Source organism: Prenolepis imparis, unplaced genomic scaffold (assembly GCF_030444845.1).
Source record: "Prenolepis imparis isolate NDT839.2.m4 unplaced genomic scaffold, iyPreImpa1.0 SCAF_8, whole genome shotgun sequence".
Classification (NCBI taxonomy): Eukaryota; Metazoa; Arthropoda; class Insecta; order Hymenoptera; family Formicidae; genus Prenolepis; species Prenolepis imparis.
The window spans coordinates 13524285-13543002 of record NW_028141166.1 but is presented as its reverse complement, the minus strand read 5'-3'; the positions used below and the strand labels follow the sequence as shown (position 1 = coordinate 13543002).

Genomic DNA, 18718 nt, shown 5'->3' with positions numbered 1-18718 from the left:
AAACAATATTTATGGATTTAAAGTTATTGATTATTTTCATACGTTTTATATTTTCTGGAACCGCACGATTTAAATCTAAAAATGCTAATTAGTATAAGACGGAGGAAATTCTCTTGGCATAAGATTGCAAAATCATCAAATAACAGCATATTTTATACTTCATACAATCTATTTTTTTTGTACTTTTATTACGAGACGTCTCTGCATTTCTCTCTCCGTTCCTTTCCCTTCAAATCGACCGTATCTTTAGGGATGATATCACGGCAGGTGGAGAGAGTTGAAAATATGTGCTGCTGGAGAAGCGACATCCGACGAGAACAAAAGTGATTTAGCCATAAACACACACGCGAGTCACCCCCGCTTCCGGCCCGCCCGAGAAAGACGGTGGAATGAAGGTGGCTTACATGGTGCGCCGACGGGGGTTGCGCACGATATTTCGCCGTTGAAACTCACCGGGGCCACATTTCTCTTGATTTAGCGAAACAATCCGAGCATCTGAATTTCAAATATAACGTCTGCGTCTCTCGTTGTAACAGCCGCGCAGGAGTCTCACGCCCGTATCACGTTTCAGATGACCTGCGAGAGAATCTCTCGCGAATTAGTTAACGGAAGATCTTTTTCCGCACCCTCCGACACAATCCCTTCTCTCTTTTTTTTTTTCGGGGAAAAGATTACGCGTAGTATTTGTACCGAGGGACACGATAGATCTGTCAGAACGTTTTTGATATTAACTAAAACAACACAAGCGCGCGCTACGCGCGCGCCATTCTTCGATTTTATGTTAAAAAGAATATTTAAAAAATAATAATATAAGTTTGTTTAAACTCGATTAATATTTTTTCACAGAAATTAGCTGATTAAAGCGTTAATTTGCTAATTAAATTTTAAAATAATAATATGTTAAAAAATTAAAATAGTAATATATTGTAAATAATATGTTATATCTTATTCTCGATTAATATTTTTTGACAGAAATCAGCTGATAACTGTCAAAAATATTAATCGAGTTTAAAGTATTATAACATATTTTATTTAAAACATATTATTATTGTAAAAATTAATTAGCAAATTAACGCTTTAATCAGCTGATTTCTATAAAAAAATAATAAAGCGAAAATTTGCTAATTAAATATTCTAGCTTATATATTTATATTTATATTGTGTATGTTATAATTTGCTAATTAAATTTTAAAATAATAATATGGTAAAAGTTAGAAAATAGTAATATGTTGTAAATAATATGTTATAATACCTTATTCTCGATTAATATTTTTTCTTTCTAAAGCTATATCTTTTCGAACGAATCTCCTTTGAGTTTTAATTAATTATTAATATTAAGTCATGTATATAGTATCGCGCGCGCTATTAGAATGAAGTTGCCGATGTTTGTAGTGTCGGCCATTACCGAAACGCCGCGAGTATCAGGCAGTTCGAGCTGCGTCCCGCTGTGATTAATTAGTAAGCATAATCATTAGAAACGATTTCTAATCTTTGTATTGTAATATTTATCAATCGCATATCATAATTTCAACGTTAATATGTAGGCGTAATTGTTCGAAACGCATTCTTCGCGAAAAATTCGATGCAAAAAATCTCTTGCCAACATAACCCAACATATCCCAACTTAATCTGTTGTCGCGCGCGCGAATGTGTTGCGATCCGTGGATATATTTATCGTTAATTCTAGTTTACATATATTGTATATGTTATAATGCAAAATAATAAGATTATTCTAATATGTATGTATTTTATTTGTTACAGGTAGCATTGCGATACACAGTGCGATTCACGTGTCGTGTCGGGAGTGTCGTGTAAAGTTTCGCGCGTCGGGAGTGCCGTGTAAAGTATCGGGCAATCGTAATTATTCGTATTTTCGCGAGTGTCGTGAGTGCTACCATGGACCAAGAGAGGAGGAGGAGGCCCGGGGAGGCATCGGGCGACATCGGGGCAACTGTGAGGTATGCAAAAACATTTTTGCTAAACTGCATTGTTTATGAGATTCGACACACATATGTATATATACATAATTTGAATATTTTGTTTTCAGATCAATATGTGCTGTGTACTACAACTCCGCTATTGCACGTATCGGTGAGTGAGAAATTGTTTATTTTATAACATTTCTAGAGCGGTAATGGGGGTATATAATATGTTGATAATATTAAAATAGTAACATGTTTTAAATAATATGTTATAATATCTTATTCGCGATTAATATTTTTTGACAAAAATCAGCTGATAATTGTCAAAAATATTAATCGAATTTAAAATATTATGACATCCCTTTCTAAAAGAGGCATGTTTAGTCGATTCTCGCAAGTATTGTTGCGTCTTTTCCGCGATCGACTTAACATGCCTTTTTTAGAAAGGACAATAAGATTATTTTTAATGTCGAGATTAATTTGTAAATTTGGCAATAATAAAATTTATATAGAAAGGATTTGAAATTACAATCATTGATAAAAAACCATCATAAATAACGATCTTTCTTTTCAATAAATTAATTTAAAAACACTTGTGTAAAAAAAATTATTTTTCTTTATATTTTTCTATTTCTTAGGAACAATATTCTCGATTTTTAATACTTATCTTTATATATCATTTCTTGTAAGATATTGATGAAAAATGGCCGAAGATATTGTACTCAGTTTTTTTTGTCTCATGCATGTGAATTGTGTATTTTGTCTCCAATATCTTTATTCGCGTCTTCCTTTGACGTGTAACGATTTGTAGGACGAATTGGTATGTTTCGACGAGCTGTTCCGATTAAGGGCAGATTCGTAATATCGTCGATCGCCACGTGAGGGATTGCGGGCCATTGAGCAGCCGCCTCCCGTGAAAATAATGATCCAATGCCCCCAGGGTCCTTTCGAGAACTGTTCGTACTGCCATAATTTCAGTACCCTCGATATTTTCGGGTATCTTAGATGAGCGTAGTCTGAGGGCGCGAGACGCATCCGATACAATTCTCTGAATTATGTCCGCTATTGAGGAACGACTTTGTTAAAATGTTTATTTTTGCGTTATCGAACCTTTTCTTTTTGCTTGCATCTTTGTCTTCAGTCGCTTATTTTTGTTTTTTCTAATTATCTACTCGAAGAATTCATCTTACTTAAGTTCATCGAAAGTTCTTTATTTAATATTTCATATTTTCATCGATCTGTTTTCTTTAATCATATGTAGACATCCATCTTCTACTATCTTTATCGTTAAAAAGCCAAGATAACATATCACATACACGAGTCGACGCGATTGAAAATCCGGATAATGCATAAAAATTTGATCGAGAAGCCACTCTATCATTCCGTAAGATTCATTTGTTTAATATATAGCAATGCATAAGATTACGATAACGTTCGGGCCAATGTCCAAAGCGAGCGAAATGGAGTTTCACGAATTTCAAGCGACTAGAATTTTATTTATGTATTAAAATCTTCATTAACCTTTTCTCATCGAACAATGTTAATCTTACGCAAGAAAATAATGACGGCACAGCACGTATTGCGCGTTTAAAATTTGCACGCGGTAAACACATAAGACTGACTGCCAAGGATATACTTAAAAGAAGTTGTACAGAACAATGCGAACTATTTGGTTCAATCGACTTCTTTCTAAAACGGATTATCTGGCCGACTGCGGGACAAATTCTTTCTTGTGTCTTGTATGTACAATAGAACGGCCGCGTATAAACATTTCGCTATAGGTTTTTTTAAACAGGTTTCTTTATTTCAAAAAAGAGAGAAAGAGAGAGAAGTAAATATGTATATGTTACCCGAATGGAATTCTAATTACATGGATTATAAATGCGCGTATCCTCAGCTTCGAACATCCCTGGTACCATGGAGTTTCGAGTTGTATATCCAATTTCCGATTTCGCGGATTCTTGGCTCTACAGATTTTTTTTGCATTTGATCCTTTTTATCCCGAATCTTTTATTTTTTCACATTTCGCGTTTGTAGATTAAGCGTTAATCGCGGACGGATGTTTTGCGTCCTTCGGAAGTCCCCGCACGTGCCGTTTCTGGCAGCCCCAAGGTCGCGATAATTCGCAAGGGGGAAGGACAGAAACACAGGCTCCTCTTGTGCACGAACGACAGCTGGGAAGCAGGCAGTCAGGCATGCGGGGCCCAAGGTCTCTCCTCCTGAGGGCCCCTATTACGACACGCATACACACACACGCATACACACGAGCATTTACATACGATCCTGTTGTTGAACAAAGAGCGAGATGATGCCCTGCGCGACCTTCCGGCGAATTCGCACACGTGCACGTATATATAGGTCAAACTACGCAGCAGAACTAGTTCCCGCTCTTCCCGGGTTTAAATAAAAGAGTGCCGCTGCCTGTGGGTCATTATAGCTTCTATTTCGTTTCTTTATTTTGAAAGGAATTCAGCGAAAGATTGATGTAATACGAACAACCATGTGTTCGACCTTTTGTTTTTGTCATTAAGTGACAACTTAGTTAGAAACTTCGCTGTTTAAAGATATTTATTGGATTGTTGCTTATTCGCGTATTAACTCGCGCGCGTTAATTAACATACTTATCGCACTCGAGCACCTTCTATTTGATAATTTTTTTCGTTTTTTTAGATTCGCGATTTAATTTTTTTTACAATCTTCTTTTTAATCTTAATTTTAGCTCAGAAAACGAGTTTGTGCCGAGAGAACCGCTAGTTCTTTTTGCTCCTCTTGACAAATGCGAGGATACGCCTACATACGGGACGGACGTCTAATTTACCATCCGTGATTTTTGCTCGCGCCCCCCAGGAGAAATGTATCGTCGGAGGGTGAAGCGGAAACTTGTACAGAAAGAGAGAGAGAGAGAGGGGCGATGAGGGAGGAGAAAGAGAGAGAAAGAGAGAATCTATTTCTCGTCGATGAATCTATACTATATACGCATATATAAGCTCTTTCCGTATGACGTATAGCCGTGATTACTCTGATGTAGATCCGTCCGTCCATTCTGGTCCGATAACGCATCGGGAATGTACAGGCTCTTTTCTTCTTTCCTCTTTTTCTCTTTCTCCTTCTATAGGCGAACATATCGATCATCGTTGCGCCCACGATTTTTCATCGGGGTCCCTTTACCAAAAAAAGCCCATCGAGATTGAAAAGCCATTCCGCCGTCTGGGAATGCAAAACGAGGCTTTTTACTCGGTGCGTCAACGGCCATTGTTGTTCAGAACTCGTTTTGACGAAGATAATTTGAACAATCGAGGGATGTAATTCGTGCACAGTCGATATTTCGAAACACATTAATAATATTCCATGTAACGAGAAATTCAAACCATCTCATTTATTACAAAAATATAGATATACAAAGTTTTATGCTATCGATGATTCTCTTGAGAATGAAACTATCCGAGGCTCGCGTTAATTAAGAATAATTCCCAGTGGATGCTTATTTAGTAAGTTTAATTTTCCGACAGACGCTCGGGAATATTAAAACTCAGTAACGAATACTTAGCTTAACGATAGTTCTCAAAAAGAGTAAAACACCAAGATTTTATCATCATAGTCACGTTATTTTTTCGTCTCGAATTATCATCGCAGTTACGTCATTTTATTGAAATTTTTTTATCGTACTTAGATTTTCTTTAGATTTTTATATGCGACATATGAAAAAGTAAGGGCAAGCAGAAAGCGACGCGTGGTCGATTCTTCGGAGTAAAATAATACACCTGGAGCGGAATCTACGACGTTACGGCGAACATCGATCTTTATCCGCGGTTCCGCGAGGCAATCCTCGTCGGTGATTTAGTTGATCGATTCAATTTTACGGCCGGTCTTTTTTTTTTCCTGATGTCCCCGCCCGCGGAGCAATGGTACATCGGCCACGATGGTACCCGGTATTGGTACACGGGCAGCTCGCGAGGGAGACTCCGACCATCCGGAAGCACGCGCCGATTCGCCTCAAATCGTCCGTGGCCAGGAATTATTGCCCGAAATTATATGTTTTGCGTGCTGGCTACGTCGATTCGAACGTGCCGCTTTATGCTACCACGAGAGCCGTTCGTCACCCCCGCGACCACCGGTACCACCAAATGATCTTTCGTTCGAACTACCCTCCAATCTGACGATCAAACACGTGACTCGATACAGGCTTTGTAGAAAATTGAAGTCCTCCTTCCCACCCGAATGACGGCACTCAGTTTGTCAGAGGTTCGTCATCGTTTATCGATAAATTCGAGAGAGATCATCGAACATCTAACTTTGTTACTTCGAATGCATATAATTTCAATTTGATTCACGGAAAAAAAATATTAACTGCCATAGCTAAATTTTAGATGTGTCTCTATATTAGACCTGAAATTTAGTTATCATATAGTAATTAATATTTTTAATTATAATTTAACGGAGAATTCTCCGTTAAACTATAGCTTAAAAATATTTATTACCTAGCTAAAATTTAGGCGTGACAACTAAATTGCAGGTATAATATATTATATTGACATTTAAAATTTAGGTATGATATATAGCTGATATTTTTTTCCGTGATTCATTTTCTGGTTTTCGTAAAGTAAAACATACATGTAACATTAATATTACAAACGCGACGGTTACGAATTATGTCTTAATCCTCTCTTAGGCGTTCATATAGCTATCATCTATTCGAATAAAAAAAGACGCAAATTTTTCGAAGATTTACGACTTGATATCGCATTACTGTCATCGTGCTACTTTGCTTCTTACGCGTTATCTCGGCCTATATGCATAAGGAAGGAAAGGTAATGCAGCAAGGAGACGAGCGCGATAGTAGTAGATATGAAGGTACATGACTTACGGGACGTTCCTCGGAACGGGTCCCAAGATGGAGAGCCATAAGCCGCTCGTTTCCTTGCGAGAAAGATTCGAGCTGGGATCACCGTCAAAGGCGATGCCGCGGAAGCCGTCGACGTCCCTCGAGATTGATGCCCGTAGGCGAATTTAAAAGTGACAGGGTGAAGGATCGAGGATACTTTCGAAACATCGAGGTAACATTATATATAGGGTGATCCGCATTACGGTGAAAATCTCAGAAGGTAGCCAGATAAATGTACGTGATGGTGTGTTTAAAATTGAAATTATCTCGAAAAAGAAAAGTTTTTATTCACTTTTTTTTCCGCACGATCGGATAATAGTGACGCAAATTTGCTATTCATATTTCTTATGCGAGATATGGCAAGGAATTATTCCGCTAACAAAAGTTTCGACAACTCTCGTATTTTTCGTTACATTATATTACATTTTCGTTACATTATATAAATCGCACGCGTGAAGTAAATAAATAAGTACACGCGCACCAAATGCAGAAACTGGTTGAATGAAACCGATGATCGCCCCAGTTTAAATAAATATCAAATTAATCGAACGAATTATATGCTGATGTAATTCTGCATTTTGCGCGTGTGCAATCTTAATCGTTGAATCAACTACGTAATGCGTTGCATCAACGCGTAATTCATTTAACGTGTTATTTGAACGACGATAACCGTCGATTTTGTTCATTAAGGCAATTTCTCTTTTCGATATAAGAAATGCTCACTAGGATTAGATGCTCAAAACCTACAATTACACGAATGAAATATACCGGAAGGCCTATAGTTCTACGCACGAAATTGCCGACCGGCTGAATTTTTCGTCGATCTGCTTTCTTTCAGATCCCTAAAGGTAAAATTACTCAAGTTTTCGAGTAATCTATATCTCGCAATTGGTATCCCTTCAATTTTTGTCCTATCATCGGGGTGGGAACTCGATTGCCTTAGTGGCGAACGGAAGAGGGTGGAACGCTATTATGATATATATTTGTAGGTAACTCGTAATTACAAGCCATTCGCGTGCCGACGAATTTTTCGTTGGTTCCGCCATGGCGTCGTTGGATACATTTGTTAGACACGAATTTTCGTACCCGTCGAGAAACGCCGCGCATTCTCGTGACGAGATGCCGTACATTTTACGAAGCCGTCGTATCCTCGCCTATCGCGGGTATTTTAACCCTCTGTCCCGCTCAATTTCTTTCGCGATTAATCTCCTCGTCCGAGCGCGCTACCCCATTACTGCGCGAAATACTTCCCGTTATATCGATGTTTAACCAGAATTTCGCCTTTAATCGTTTCTCCAAACGCGAACCGCATGGATTCCTTCAATTGCTCCTTTTCGTGTTTCACCACGCTTCCGCAGGTTGTACGCAAAATTTGAGGAGGAGAGAAATTATACGCGTTGCGTATATTACGGAATGTTTTATTTGCGTGCCACGTTCGATCGACAGCTTAAACAATGTAATACGGAGAGAAAGTATCGGGTACAAGTATCGACAATTGCATAATGAGCACAAATGAGAAGTAATATTACAGCGTTACGTGTACTTACACCATTAGCGTAATGTATCTCGCGAATTGTCGCGACACGAAACAGTTTGCTACGCACACATGTGTTAGTGACGGTTAATCCTACGTATATGACAGCCCGTTTTGACGGTATTAATGCGATTTTCACGCGATTTCCGACCGGTTCCGATGGTTAAAGACCCGATGACCGTTGATGCCGGTAATCTTCGTCGGCCGGAGGGTCCCGGAAGAGAAATCGGCGTAATCGCCCCGCGAAGACCCCGTCGTCAACCGGTGTCGCAGGCTTGGGAGAAAAAAAAACTCACTACCAAAAATCTCTATGCAAATGAAGGTCGTCTTTTTAGGGTCGGTGATTTTAGTTTCTGGCGCTGCCGGGCAAATCGCGCGCTTCGTCTCCCGCTGATCGTGATTGACAGCGCTGTATGGAACACGCGTGTCGTCCAACCCCGCTGTCAAAGAAAAGGGGGGCGAGGAGAGGCAAGTTGGTAAAGGGCGAGGAAACAAAAAGAGAGAGATGGATATACATAGATAGAGAAAAAGAGAAGAATAGAGATATAGAGAGCGGGAGGACACAAGCGGGAGGCAGCGCCTGCAATGGCGGATCGTCGAGGGTCCTTCAACGTTGCCACCCCAGTCATTACTTCGGCATTAACGGGGGATGATTCTCTCCTTCCCTCTTTCGCGGATTCACCGGTTCATCGAGTACTCGAGAGAGCCCACGAGAGGCGGACACGCAGCAGGGGAAGGCGGCTCCTCTCCGGGGCATGAATGTCGTGCAAAGTTAAATCGGCGGATTTACGAGCGCGCTTCTTCCATACTGTTCCCGATATTTTGCTTTTTGCATACCTTATTATCTCGGTAATCGTTTTTTTTTTTTTTTTTTTTCCCAGTCCATAGAGAATTCGCTAATACCTAACGACAATTTTAAAGTTCTCAAGAAAAAATTTTTTTAAAAGAATATTTTTTTTAATTAAAGAAATATGTATAAATTACAAAACTATTGAATTACATTTTTGCAAAAATTGAGGTTATTATTTTATATTGTTTCCAATTTTTGCTTTTCCGAGAACTCTAGATTTATTATCTTTAAAAATTGACGTTTGAAGGACATTTGTTTGCATTAAGCAATGAAATAGACAATTTTCTCCAAATGTCTGGTTAACAAAACGTGTGGTTAAAGTTCCGCCTTTAATCTCGTTTGATAAGCGCTCTTCATTTTTGATCACGTATTGTTTCATGAGAACTATGGAACGATCGGCATAGCTTGGGAAGATTTAGCTGCGCATATTGCGCACCGGATTGCCGCAGCTGCTGCGGTTTCCGGACCTGATGGCCAGTTGGCCGAATTATTGCCAAATTGCGTTCTTCCTTCCACTGTCAGCGCACGTGGTAACGCGAATAATTTGCATGTAAAATTCTACGTCTACTCTTCAAATACATTTATACAAGGTTGTATTTAATCATAGACTTTTCGATTTATTTTTCTTACACTTATTCAACATTAATAATAAAGCCAATTACATATTCTTTTATTTTAACATCGATTTGTTATTTTCGTAATATTCTACATAATGAGACATTTTGATAGATTACGTTAATTAATTTTTTATACTTTGTTATCTATGTTATCCTGATTCGTTAAAAAATATTCTTGCTTCGCAGGTGAAATTAATTGTAAAATTAAAATCCTTTGTCGCGTGGTAATCTATACATATTTAGCATTATGCAGTCATAAGAAGGTTATTTGCGTTTGATATATTTGGCTTGTTCTCCTTTCAGAATTTTCTTCTTTTTTATATTATTTAGAAACATAATGAAAGAAGCACGGTTAGCAATGCTACTGCGAAGGCGATAGATTATTGACCGATGCAGTAAAGCGACGCCAGATACGCGTGAATATTGTGTAAGCAGATGTGAAACTGAAATCCTTGGAATCTATTCTGATTCAAACATTTCTGCTCCTTTGACGGTAGCTATACGCGATGACTGGAATATCTGCAATAACCCAGTGAAAGGGTACGAAAATGTCAGATCGCAGCCTTTTAGCAAACGCGCAATAACTTTCTTATTTAACGCTAAATTGATCACAAAATCAAATGTCTTTAAATAAAATGCTATATGCGTCAATCAATGTGTCAAGTCAAATCGCGAAAATGATTATCTAATGATCATAAACGGACAATAGTGAATAATTTAAATTGTGAAACATTAAGTTCTGAAATTTACGATTTATATAATAAATATATATGTTTATTTATTTTTTATAAATTATAAATTAGCTAATATATTTTTAATTATAATTATTTTTATATTCTTTCCCGCTATTTCAAAGAACAGAGAAAAAGAATGGAGAATTCTGTTATAGGTCATATGTTTCTAAATATTTTTAGACATACTTTTATTTAAATGTTAAAAATTATGTAATCCCAATAAATAATGAAAATGTTTACACAAAAAAATGTCTTCAATCGACCAAGAAAAATATATAGAATCGTTAAGCGATGACATAATGATACTTCTACCAATCTTGATTGCGTAATTATTATTGCGTGAAAAATCAAGAGAGAACTACGCAGAAATTCTGAGGAGTTACAAAATAAATATGTTGCGATTGACCTTGATCAAAACAGTGTTGGATCGCGTTGTCAGATATGACGTAATTATATCCATGATTGTACAATCACATATAGGTCCATATGATTTTGCTGACAGTATCGATTACCTACATTCAGATGATGCTTGACAAACTACACAAACACAGAGTAGCTAACAGTCTTCAATTTTCAAACTTGATATGACACCACAAACGAAACTCAAAAGGCAAACACAAAGTTAAGTTTTGAGAATTTCATTTACATATATTAATATGATAAGTATATGCGCGATTTATGTAATATATACATAATAAATCGACGACCGGTTATTTCAAAGTTAAACCTTCATTAATCTGTCTTATCCATTATAAGAAAATACGCATAAATCTATATTACATTTATCAATAATATTCTTGCAATTATATTCACAAATAATAAAAATTAAATGAACGAAGTTGTAAATAATTCACTGCGCCATCATCTGATGCCTTCTCGGGACTCCTTTTTTTCTTATTTACTATTTTTTGTGGCACTTACACAACATTTTACTCGCGAAATGTGATTAATTACGATCACACATGTATTAATCAACAAAGTATGACGATTACATGACACTCTTGACATTAATCATATATTTTATGCGCATTTTATTTTATATTAGTAAAGCAACATGAAAATTAAAATCATGAATGAAGATGCATTCGGCAAAATCGTGTGTTATTTATTGCGGCAATACTATTTTTATCGTCAACATTTTATTATTTATTATGCGATTGACAATTACTAAAACGTGTGATTAAATATTTTGTGGTTATTGAGTAAACTTGTCGAATGCTGAAATCGATCCCTTTTATATTCGTGACTTAATGCTAATAAATGAGAAAATAATATCTACAATTTTATCCTAATACTATATATATATATATGTGGTATTATGCGACTCGAATTATTAACAAGTTAAACAAGAGCAATAATCGGGATAATTAATTGATCATACGGATTGACAATTGTCAATTATAATAATCGCAGAAAATGATCGTCTTTAGGATATCTAGTACTTGTCACGACGACGGTCGGACGAATAATAATATATACATACATAGAATAGGCCTGCTCAACCTGCCGCGCGAATGACAACAAAGCGCGATGTAAATAATAGAGCTCTATACATCGAAAGAAACGAGCGAGGCGAGTTGTAAATACAGAGCATAAGCTTGCGCGGCATATGTTATTGTACTATAATATCATATTTATACACGGTTGACTTGTCATTCTCGCAATGATATACTCGAGCGAGAAAATCGTGTCGCGAATTGCTCCGCGTATCGTTGTATTATCCTTCGGAATGCGATCGCGATAAGTATTATGAGATGCCAAACGCACAATTATTCCCTATAATTAATACAATTAGCAAAATTAATACACTTATCATCAACCCGTGCGGTCAGTTAATTCCTACGATTATCGCGTATTAACTAGCTGTTTACTCGATTCGCGCGATATCAATTTATCTCAATCATTAATAAAAATTCATGAATATAGAATGGATCGAGTCTGAATCGAGCGGCACCGCGATACATTTAATTAGTAATTACAATTGTATTGGACTCTTGCATTGTTTAATAATCGTCAGCCTTTTACGTAACAACAATTCAGAGTTTATCTGCGATTTGTATAAGTACGCGTATTTTATATAATTTATTAAATTAAAATCTATCGTGCAAGTATTCGGCAAAGTAATAACATATTTTTCGGATTTTTCAGATTCTGTAATTTTAACTTTAATATATTTCTTTATATTTATATCATAATACGAGATAGTAATCGTTCTAAAACAAAATGATATTTGTTCTTAATATTCGTTAACAATAAAAGTATCATTAATCATTACCGCTATAAATGACGCTAATTTGGCTCGAAAAATAATTTTCGAGTGTAATTTTACTCTCGCATGATCATGATTTTCGTGTTGTTCTTTCTCTTCAACATAATTAGATGCGCGTCATGTGCTATTAATTCGGGAATGCCGTACAAGATCTCGCGTTATTATCATATTTTGCATATTAGTGAGTGCGCGATTATAAATAATATTTTCGCGAGTATTGTGCTACAAAGATGTACCATATTATTTAAAACATTATTATTTTAAAAATTAATTAGCAAATTAACATTTTAATCAGCTGATTTCTGTCAAAAATATTAATAAAGCGAAAATTTGCTAATTAAATATTCTAGCTTACATATTTATATTTATATTGTTATAATGCGAAATAATAAGATTATTCTAATATATGTATGTATTTTATTTGTTACAGGTAGCATTGCGATACACAGCCTGCGATTTACGCCTCGTGTCGGGAGTGCCGTGTAAAGTATCGCGCGTCGGGAGTGCCGTGTAAAGTTTCGCGTGTCGGGAGTGCCATGTAAAGTACCGGACAATCGTAATTATTCGTGTTTTCGCGAGTGTCGTAAGTGCTACGAAGGACCAAGAGAGGAGGAGGAGGCCCGGGGAGGCATCGGGCGACAACGGGGCAACTGTGAGGTATGCAAAAACATTTTTGCTAAATAGCATCATTTATGGGATATTCGACATACACACATGTCATATATACATAATTACACGACATATATACATAATTTGAATATTTTGTTTTCAGATCAATATGCTGTCTACTACAACTCCGTTATTGCAGGTATCGGTGAGTGAGAAATTGTTTATTTTATAATATTTATATAGCGGTAATGGGGATATATATAATATATAATATGTTGAAAATATTAAATATTAAATATAATACACACATATATTACATGAAATAAAATATTTATAATTTTATTTTTATTTCATGATCTATGTATCTATGTATGCTATTAAACTGAAATTTACGCGGTAGAAATTACGTAGAGTTTACGCGGGATATTATAACTTATAGCAAAACATAGAGACGTATCGAAAACTTACGAGAGACGCTGAGCACGTGCGAGGCGTAGGATAACATTTACCTGCGAGACATTATATCGCTGACGGTACGTTTAACGTTGTTGGTTCGGTGCAACGTCCGAAAGCGGCCATCTAAGCTACAACTAGCTCAAGGAGAAAGAACATTGGCTTCGAAGCCAAGATTTTTCACGCTCCGTAGCCGTTTATAGCCACCGTTCGTACGCTGATTTACCACGATAAACCTCTCATTTTTTCTTGTTTTTCTCTCCCGCTGTGTGTTGCTATTTTACACCTTGCTAAAATCGCCTGTTTATTTCATAGAGCTATAATATTCGCGATTTTACGTTGTTATTAAGAAGAGGCTGATTCCAAATTGGTGTCAGATTTTTAAAAATCTATGAGATAAAACATAAAATATAAAAAATATAAGGAATCCAAAATACATTTTACATTTATTTTATTATGTTCTTGACACAAGGGGTAAAGAGAGAGTTGATTGACGAAAGGAAATTAATTAAGAATCTCGGTTGCACAATCGTGCATATCGTCCATGGAATCGTGCAACCGAGATGTACATGCATCCGTTATTGATTAATTGTCAATTATTCAGCGGCAAATTCTGTGGCAGAGACGCCGACGAATACGCGAATACATATCGGTTAGACTGCCAACCCCTCCGTATCGTCGCAGGTAACCGCGGAGGAGGTAATGCGACCGTGTTTCCGTGGCAACTGGAGAGCCACGCAGACGTTCTCGGAGATACGTGCATGCAAAATTGAGCTGGTAACCTGCGTACGATCGAGTTTTGACGAAACGTCAATGTCGCGTAAGCGTAATCGAGAACGGGCGGCCCCCCGAATAAAAATTAATCCCCCATTTATATTCTTCGATCTCTCGACCGATTCAAAGCTCCGTCATTCTAAGCCGCGTCGGAGAGAGAAAAAAAGCGAATTTGATATTTTACGCCGTTGTAAACGGCTATCGTATTTTTACGTACATGCTCCTCGCGCGCTTCGCTCTTGACATCCATCATATCCGATCGCCCGCTGCGGGGATTATTGTCGTGGACGCGACTCGATGAGAGGGATCCTTCACACGACGCACAGTTGTGCTCGCGTGTTTCCGTGGCAACCGTAAACAGGGGCCCCCGAAATTTTACTGGCGGGCTATCGTATCGTACAAAGCAGGTGGGTCACCCCTTTTACGATCCGCACGTGGAATATATCCAGCGGGGGGTATCTCGGGTCTATCCTTTTCTCCCCTCCCTTTTTCACCCTCTCGTTCCTCTTTCGTCACCGCATCGCGCATTCGACTATCGGACTCGATTAATTTCCAATGGATGCTCGTAAAGAGCGCTTTACTGGCTGTTATACGTGCCGATATGCTTGCGAAAAGGCACGTTCGTTCGCCGCGCCGATACGGTCGTAGACCTCGTTCGGGTCTATCGGGAGAAACTTCCTCGCTTCGGAGGAAGAACGACCGCAATCTCCGTAATGGAGAGAAATCCGTCGGCGTCGGAGGCGTTTTCAGGACCGTTAGTAAATTGTCTCGCTACGAAAGACTGAATTTGTTGTGTCCGATTCCGCGCGTTTCCGAGTGATCATTCCGGCGATCATTTCGACCGGAGAAATTTTTCCGCTTTTTGCGCTCTCTTTCAATACTTTCGAAACTTCATATCAACTCCTGATTAAACTCATGATTATTTATTCAAAAGAATCTATAAATATTCACTGATTTATGGGCAGAATAGAAACATGCATTATCGCCGAATGCATTGACCATTTCAACGTTTCCGCAGGAAATAAATAGTCGCATTTTCTCGCAATAGAGAAACGCCTGATGATTCAATGTATGACGCATTGATATTTGTAGATCATTACGTAATATTAGCGTTTCCATTTTCCGTTATACTATAATATTAATTAACTATTTAATCGAAATAGAAGTATTCTTGCTTATAATATTTTTATTATAATATTAATATTTTTATAAATTTTACATACAGATCTTGATAATTAATCGATAGCGATCATATCGATAGTTATTTCGAAGCACTTAACCGATATTTCTTGTCAATAATCAAGTGCATCAATAAAGCATTTTAAACGATAAGCTATCTTGGATCACAAAATGCATTATCTACCACATAACCGTGCCTTTTTTCCATAAATCGGCGTTCATACAAGATCATGATGTAATCAAAACGAGACCCACAACGGGAGATATGAGAAAAGAGCATGTGAATAGCGCGAAAGTCATAGTTGATTTATATATGACGCGACCGGGTCGCATTTTAATTGAGATATAAATTTCTAGGCGTGAATATACCCATGATTGAAGCCACGATCCAATTTCATTATGGAATTTAATGCCATGCGGTGTCAATAAAATGTCAACGATATCCACTCAACAATCCATCACTTTACGCTGGATTTTGCGCTTATTTTTAGACCTACCATTTCGGAATAATAACGCAAATATTGCAAAACTTGTTTTATGAGATACATCAAATTATTACAACACAGATAATATGACAGTATAATAGAAGCAAAAGTAAAATACTAAAAGAGAGAAAGAGAGAGAATGTGTGTGTGAGAGTTAACTTTAAATATTAAATTTTATATTGATTCACAAGTCTTTCAATTTTTTATTTTCTATTTATTTGCAATTTAAATTGCAGGATGAATATTTTCTACGAAGATTTATTATTTATTACTTTATTTATCTAAATAGATAATTTGACTTTAAGTGCCTAATATAAGTAGATTGAAATTTGTTTGTAACAGATACATTTTTTGTTAGTATTAATTTGTATCTTACGTGACACAATTTAATCGAATTTTATCAGCTTTTACTAGTAAATAACTTATTAATGAAATTTTATAAATAGGCTCGTATATTGTAAACGCAAAATTCAAAATCATAGGCCAACTAAACGAGCAATTATTTGGATGGAGATGGAAATAAAAATTAACTAATAATTATAGATATTATGTTAATCATGAGATTTACAATACTTTATTAAATATATACGTTTCGGCTTTACTAAGCCTTCTTCAGTATAAAAATAGTCGATTGTAAAATAGTCGATTGTAAAATAGTCTTTGTAAAAAACAAAAAATATGTGAAGTACATTCGTGTCCGATGACGCTAGTCGTGCGCATTATTACAAAAATGATTATTAGAGGCCCATTAAATCGTTATCTATAGAGTATCGTTGTTGAAATGGGTAACACTGTATGACGTTTATCACTCGGTTTGTTAGACACTTCATCGTTGGGAAGCGAAAAGGAGCAAGTTCGAAATGACAACGTCCACCGTGTGTGGGTTATTTCGAATGGTATAAAGTGTATAGAAAGATATTTAGTTGTCTAGGGCCTCCTATCTCTACACAGTGTCTAGGTCATGACTGTTCGAACTTATTAATGTTTTTCTATCGATGTCAATTTCAAAGTTCAAGAATACGCTAATGGCAAGGTACAATTAGTATCCTACCTACCGGTTTGCCACTTTACGTTGACGCTTGCTAGGTCGCCTCTGTTAAGGCGTAATTACTTAGTGATGTTCTTCAATCAAATGCAAGTACACAATTACGACGGTGGAGCATAATAATTAAATTAAAGAGAAACATAAATGAGATTTATACTTTATCTCACGTGACACTTTGCACTTTTTAAAAGGATAATTGCTATCTTTTCAGCTTACAGTTCTCCAGGAATTAATAAGGATTTAACATTAAATTTGATAGATATAGAGGTCGAAAAAATGTCGACATAAAGATAACTATTTATATATTTGATATTTATATATTTCACACCTTCCTATAGACATATTTTATATTTAATATTAAATATTAAATATTGAAATTTTTTTATTTTTAATTACAATTATTTACTTTCTTTTCTCTCAATTAAGAATCAATTATTTTTAATCAAATATTTTATTTAATTTATTATTTGTTTTTAATATCTCGTTGATTATTTATAGATATAAGTCATTATAACTTGTGTGTTACAATCTTTGCCAAACAAAATTTTCCATCTATCTGATCAGATATCCTGTTGTTCAATCATTATCTTATTTTTTAACATATTAAGGGAATATAGATTGTGCTTATCTGCTCAGAATATTCTTAGAAATCATTGATTCTCGGATTTAGTGTGCCGGAATAGTCATCTTTTCAGACGATTGTCTAGACATAAGACACACGATCGAATCATGGAGATTTGTGAGTTCCATTATGAAACTTTTCGATTTACGTAAATTCTGATCCACAGTAGAGAAAGAAAGAGAAAGATTTCGATTGGGTTCGGAGTAGATTAAATCTTCATGGAGAAATGGGGCGATCGAGTGCGATAAATCAAGTCCCCTAGGCTTCTCATTTCAGAAAAGACGCGTCTTCTTTTCTTTAAATCATTCTTTCATGCTACATATCAGCAGAGATTAAAATTTTATTTAAGCTTGCAATTTTATTTGTCTTTACTCATTTGTGTTTTATTTGTGATTATTTTTATTGTGTTTCCTCAACACATGTAGTAAAAGTATAAGCCAAATTATTTAATTTATTTAATTTTTTATACATATACATATGTTTTATTACAACAATTAAGAGAATTTATAGAAAAATTGCATGGACCAAGAATTTAAAGAAGCTAAATTAAAAAAAGACATATATTTCTCTTTGACAATTTCTTCTACATAGATATATTAATATAATATTCATAATTTACTATAATGCCTTTTAACCGCGTAAATTATTATTGATACTAATTATATATATTTTGTGAGTCATAATTATGCACAGTGACGGTAATAAATGTCAATCGTATAATTTACATGCGAGTAATGTAGAAA

General features: G+C 36.1%; 1 protein-coding gene across 1 annotated transcript in view; it reads left to right on the top strand.

Moving 5' to 3' along the window:
• Positions 1-18718, top strand: part of LOC145939925 (uncharacterized) — a 307103-nt gene that overhangs the window by 262726 nt on the left and 25659 nt on the right. Inside the window, exons 3-6 of the mRNA XM_083044569.1 lie at positions 1762-1958; positions 2048-2091; positions 13239-13465; positions 13581-13622. Of these exons, the coding sequence (XP_082900695.1) occupies positions 1762-1958; positions 2048-2091; positions 13239-13242 (245 nt within the window). The 3' untranslated portion in view covers positions 13243-13465; positions 13581-13622. The remainder of the gene's footprint in view (positions 1-1761; positions 1959-2047; positions 2092-13238; positions 13466-13580; positions 13623-18718) is intronic.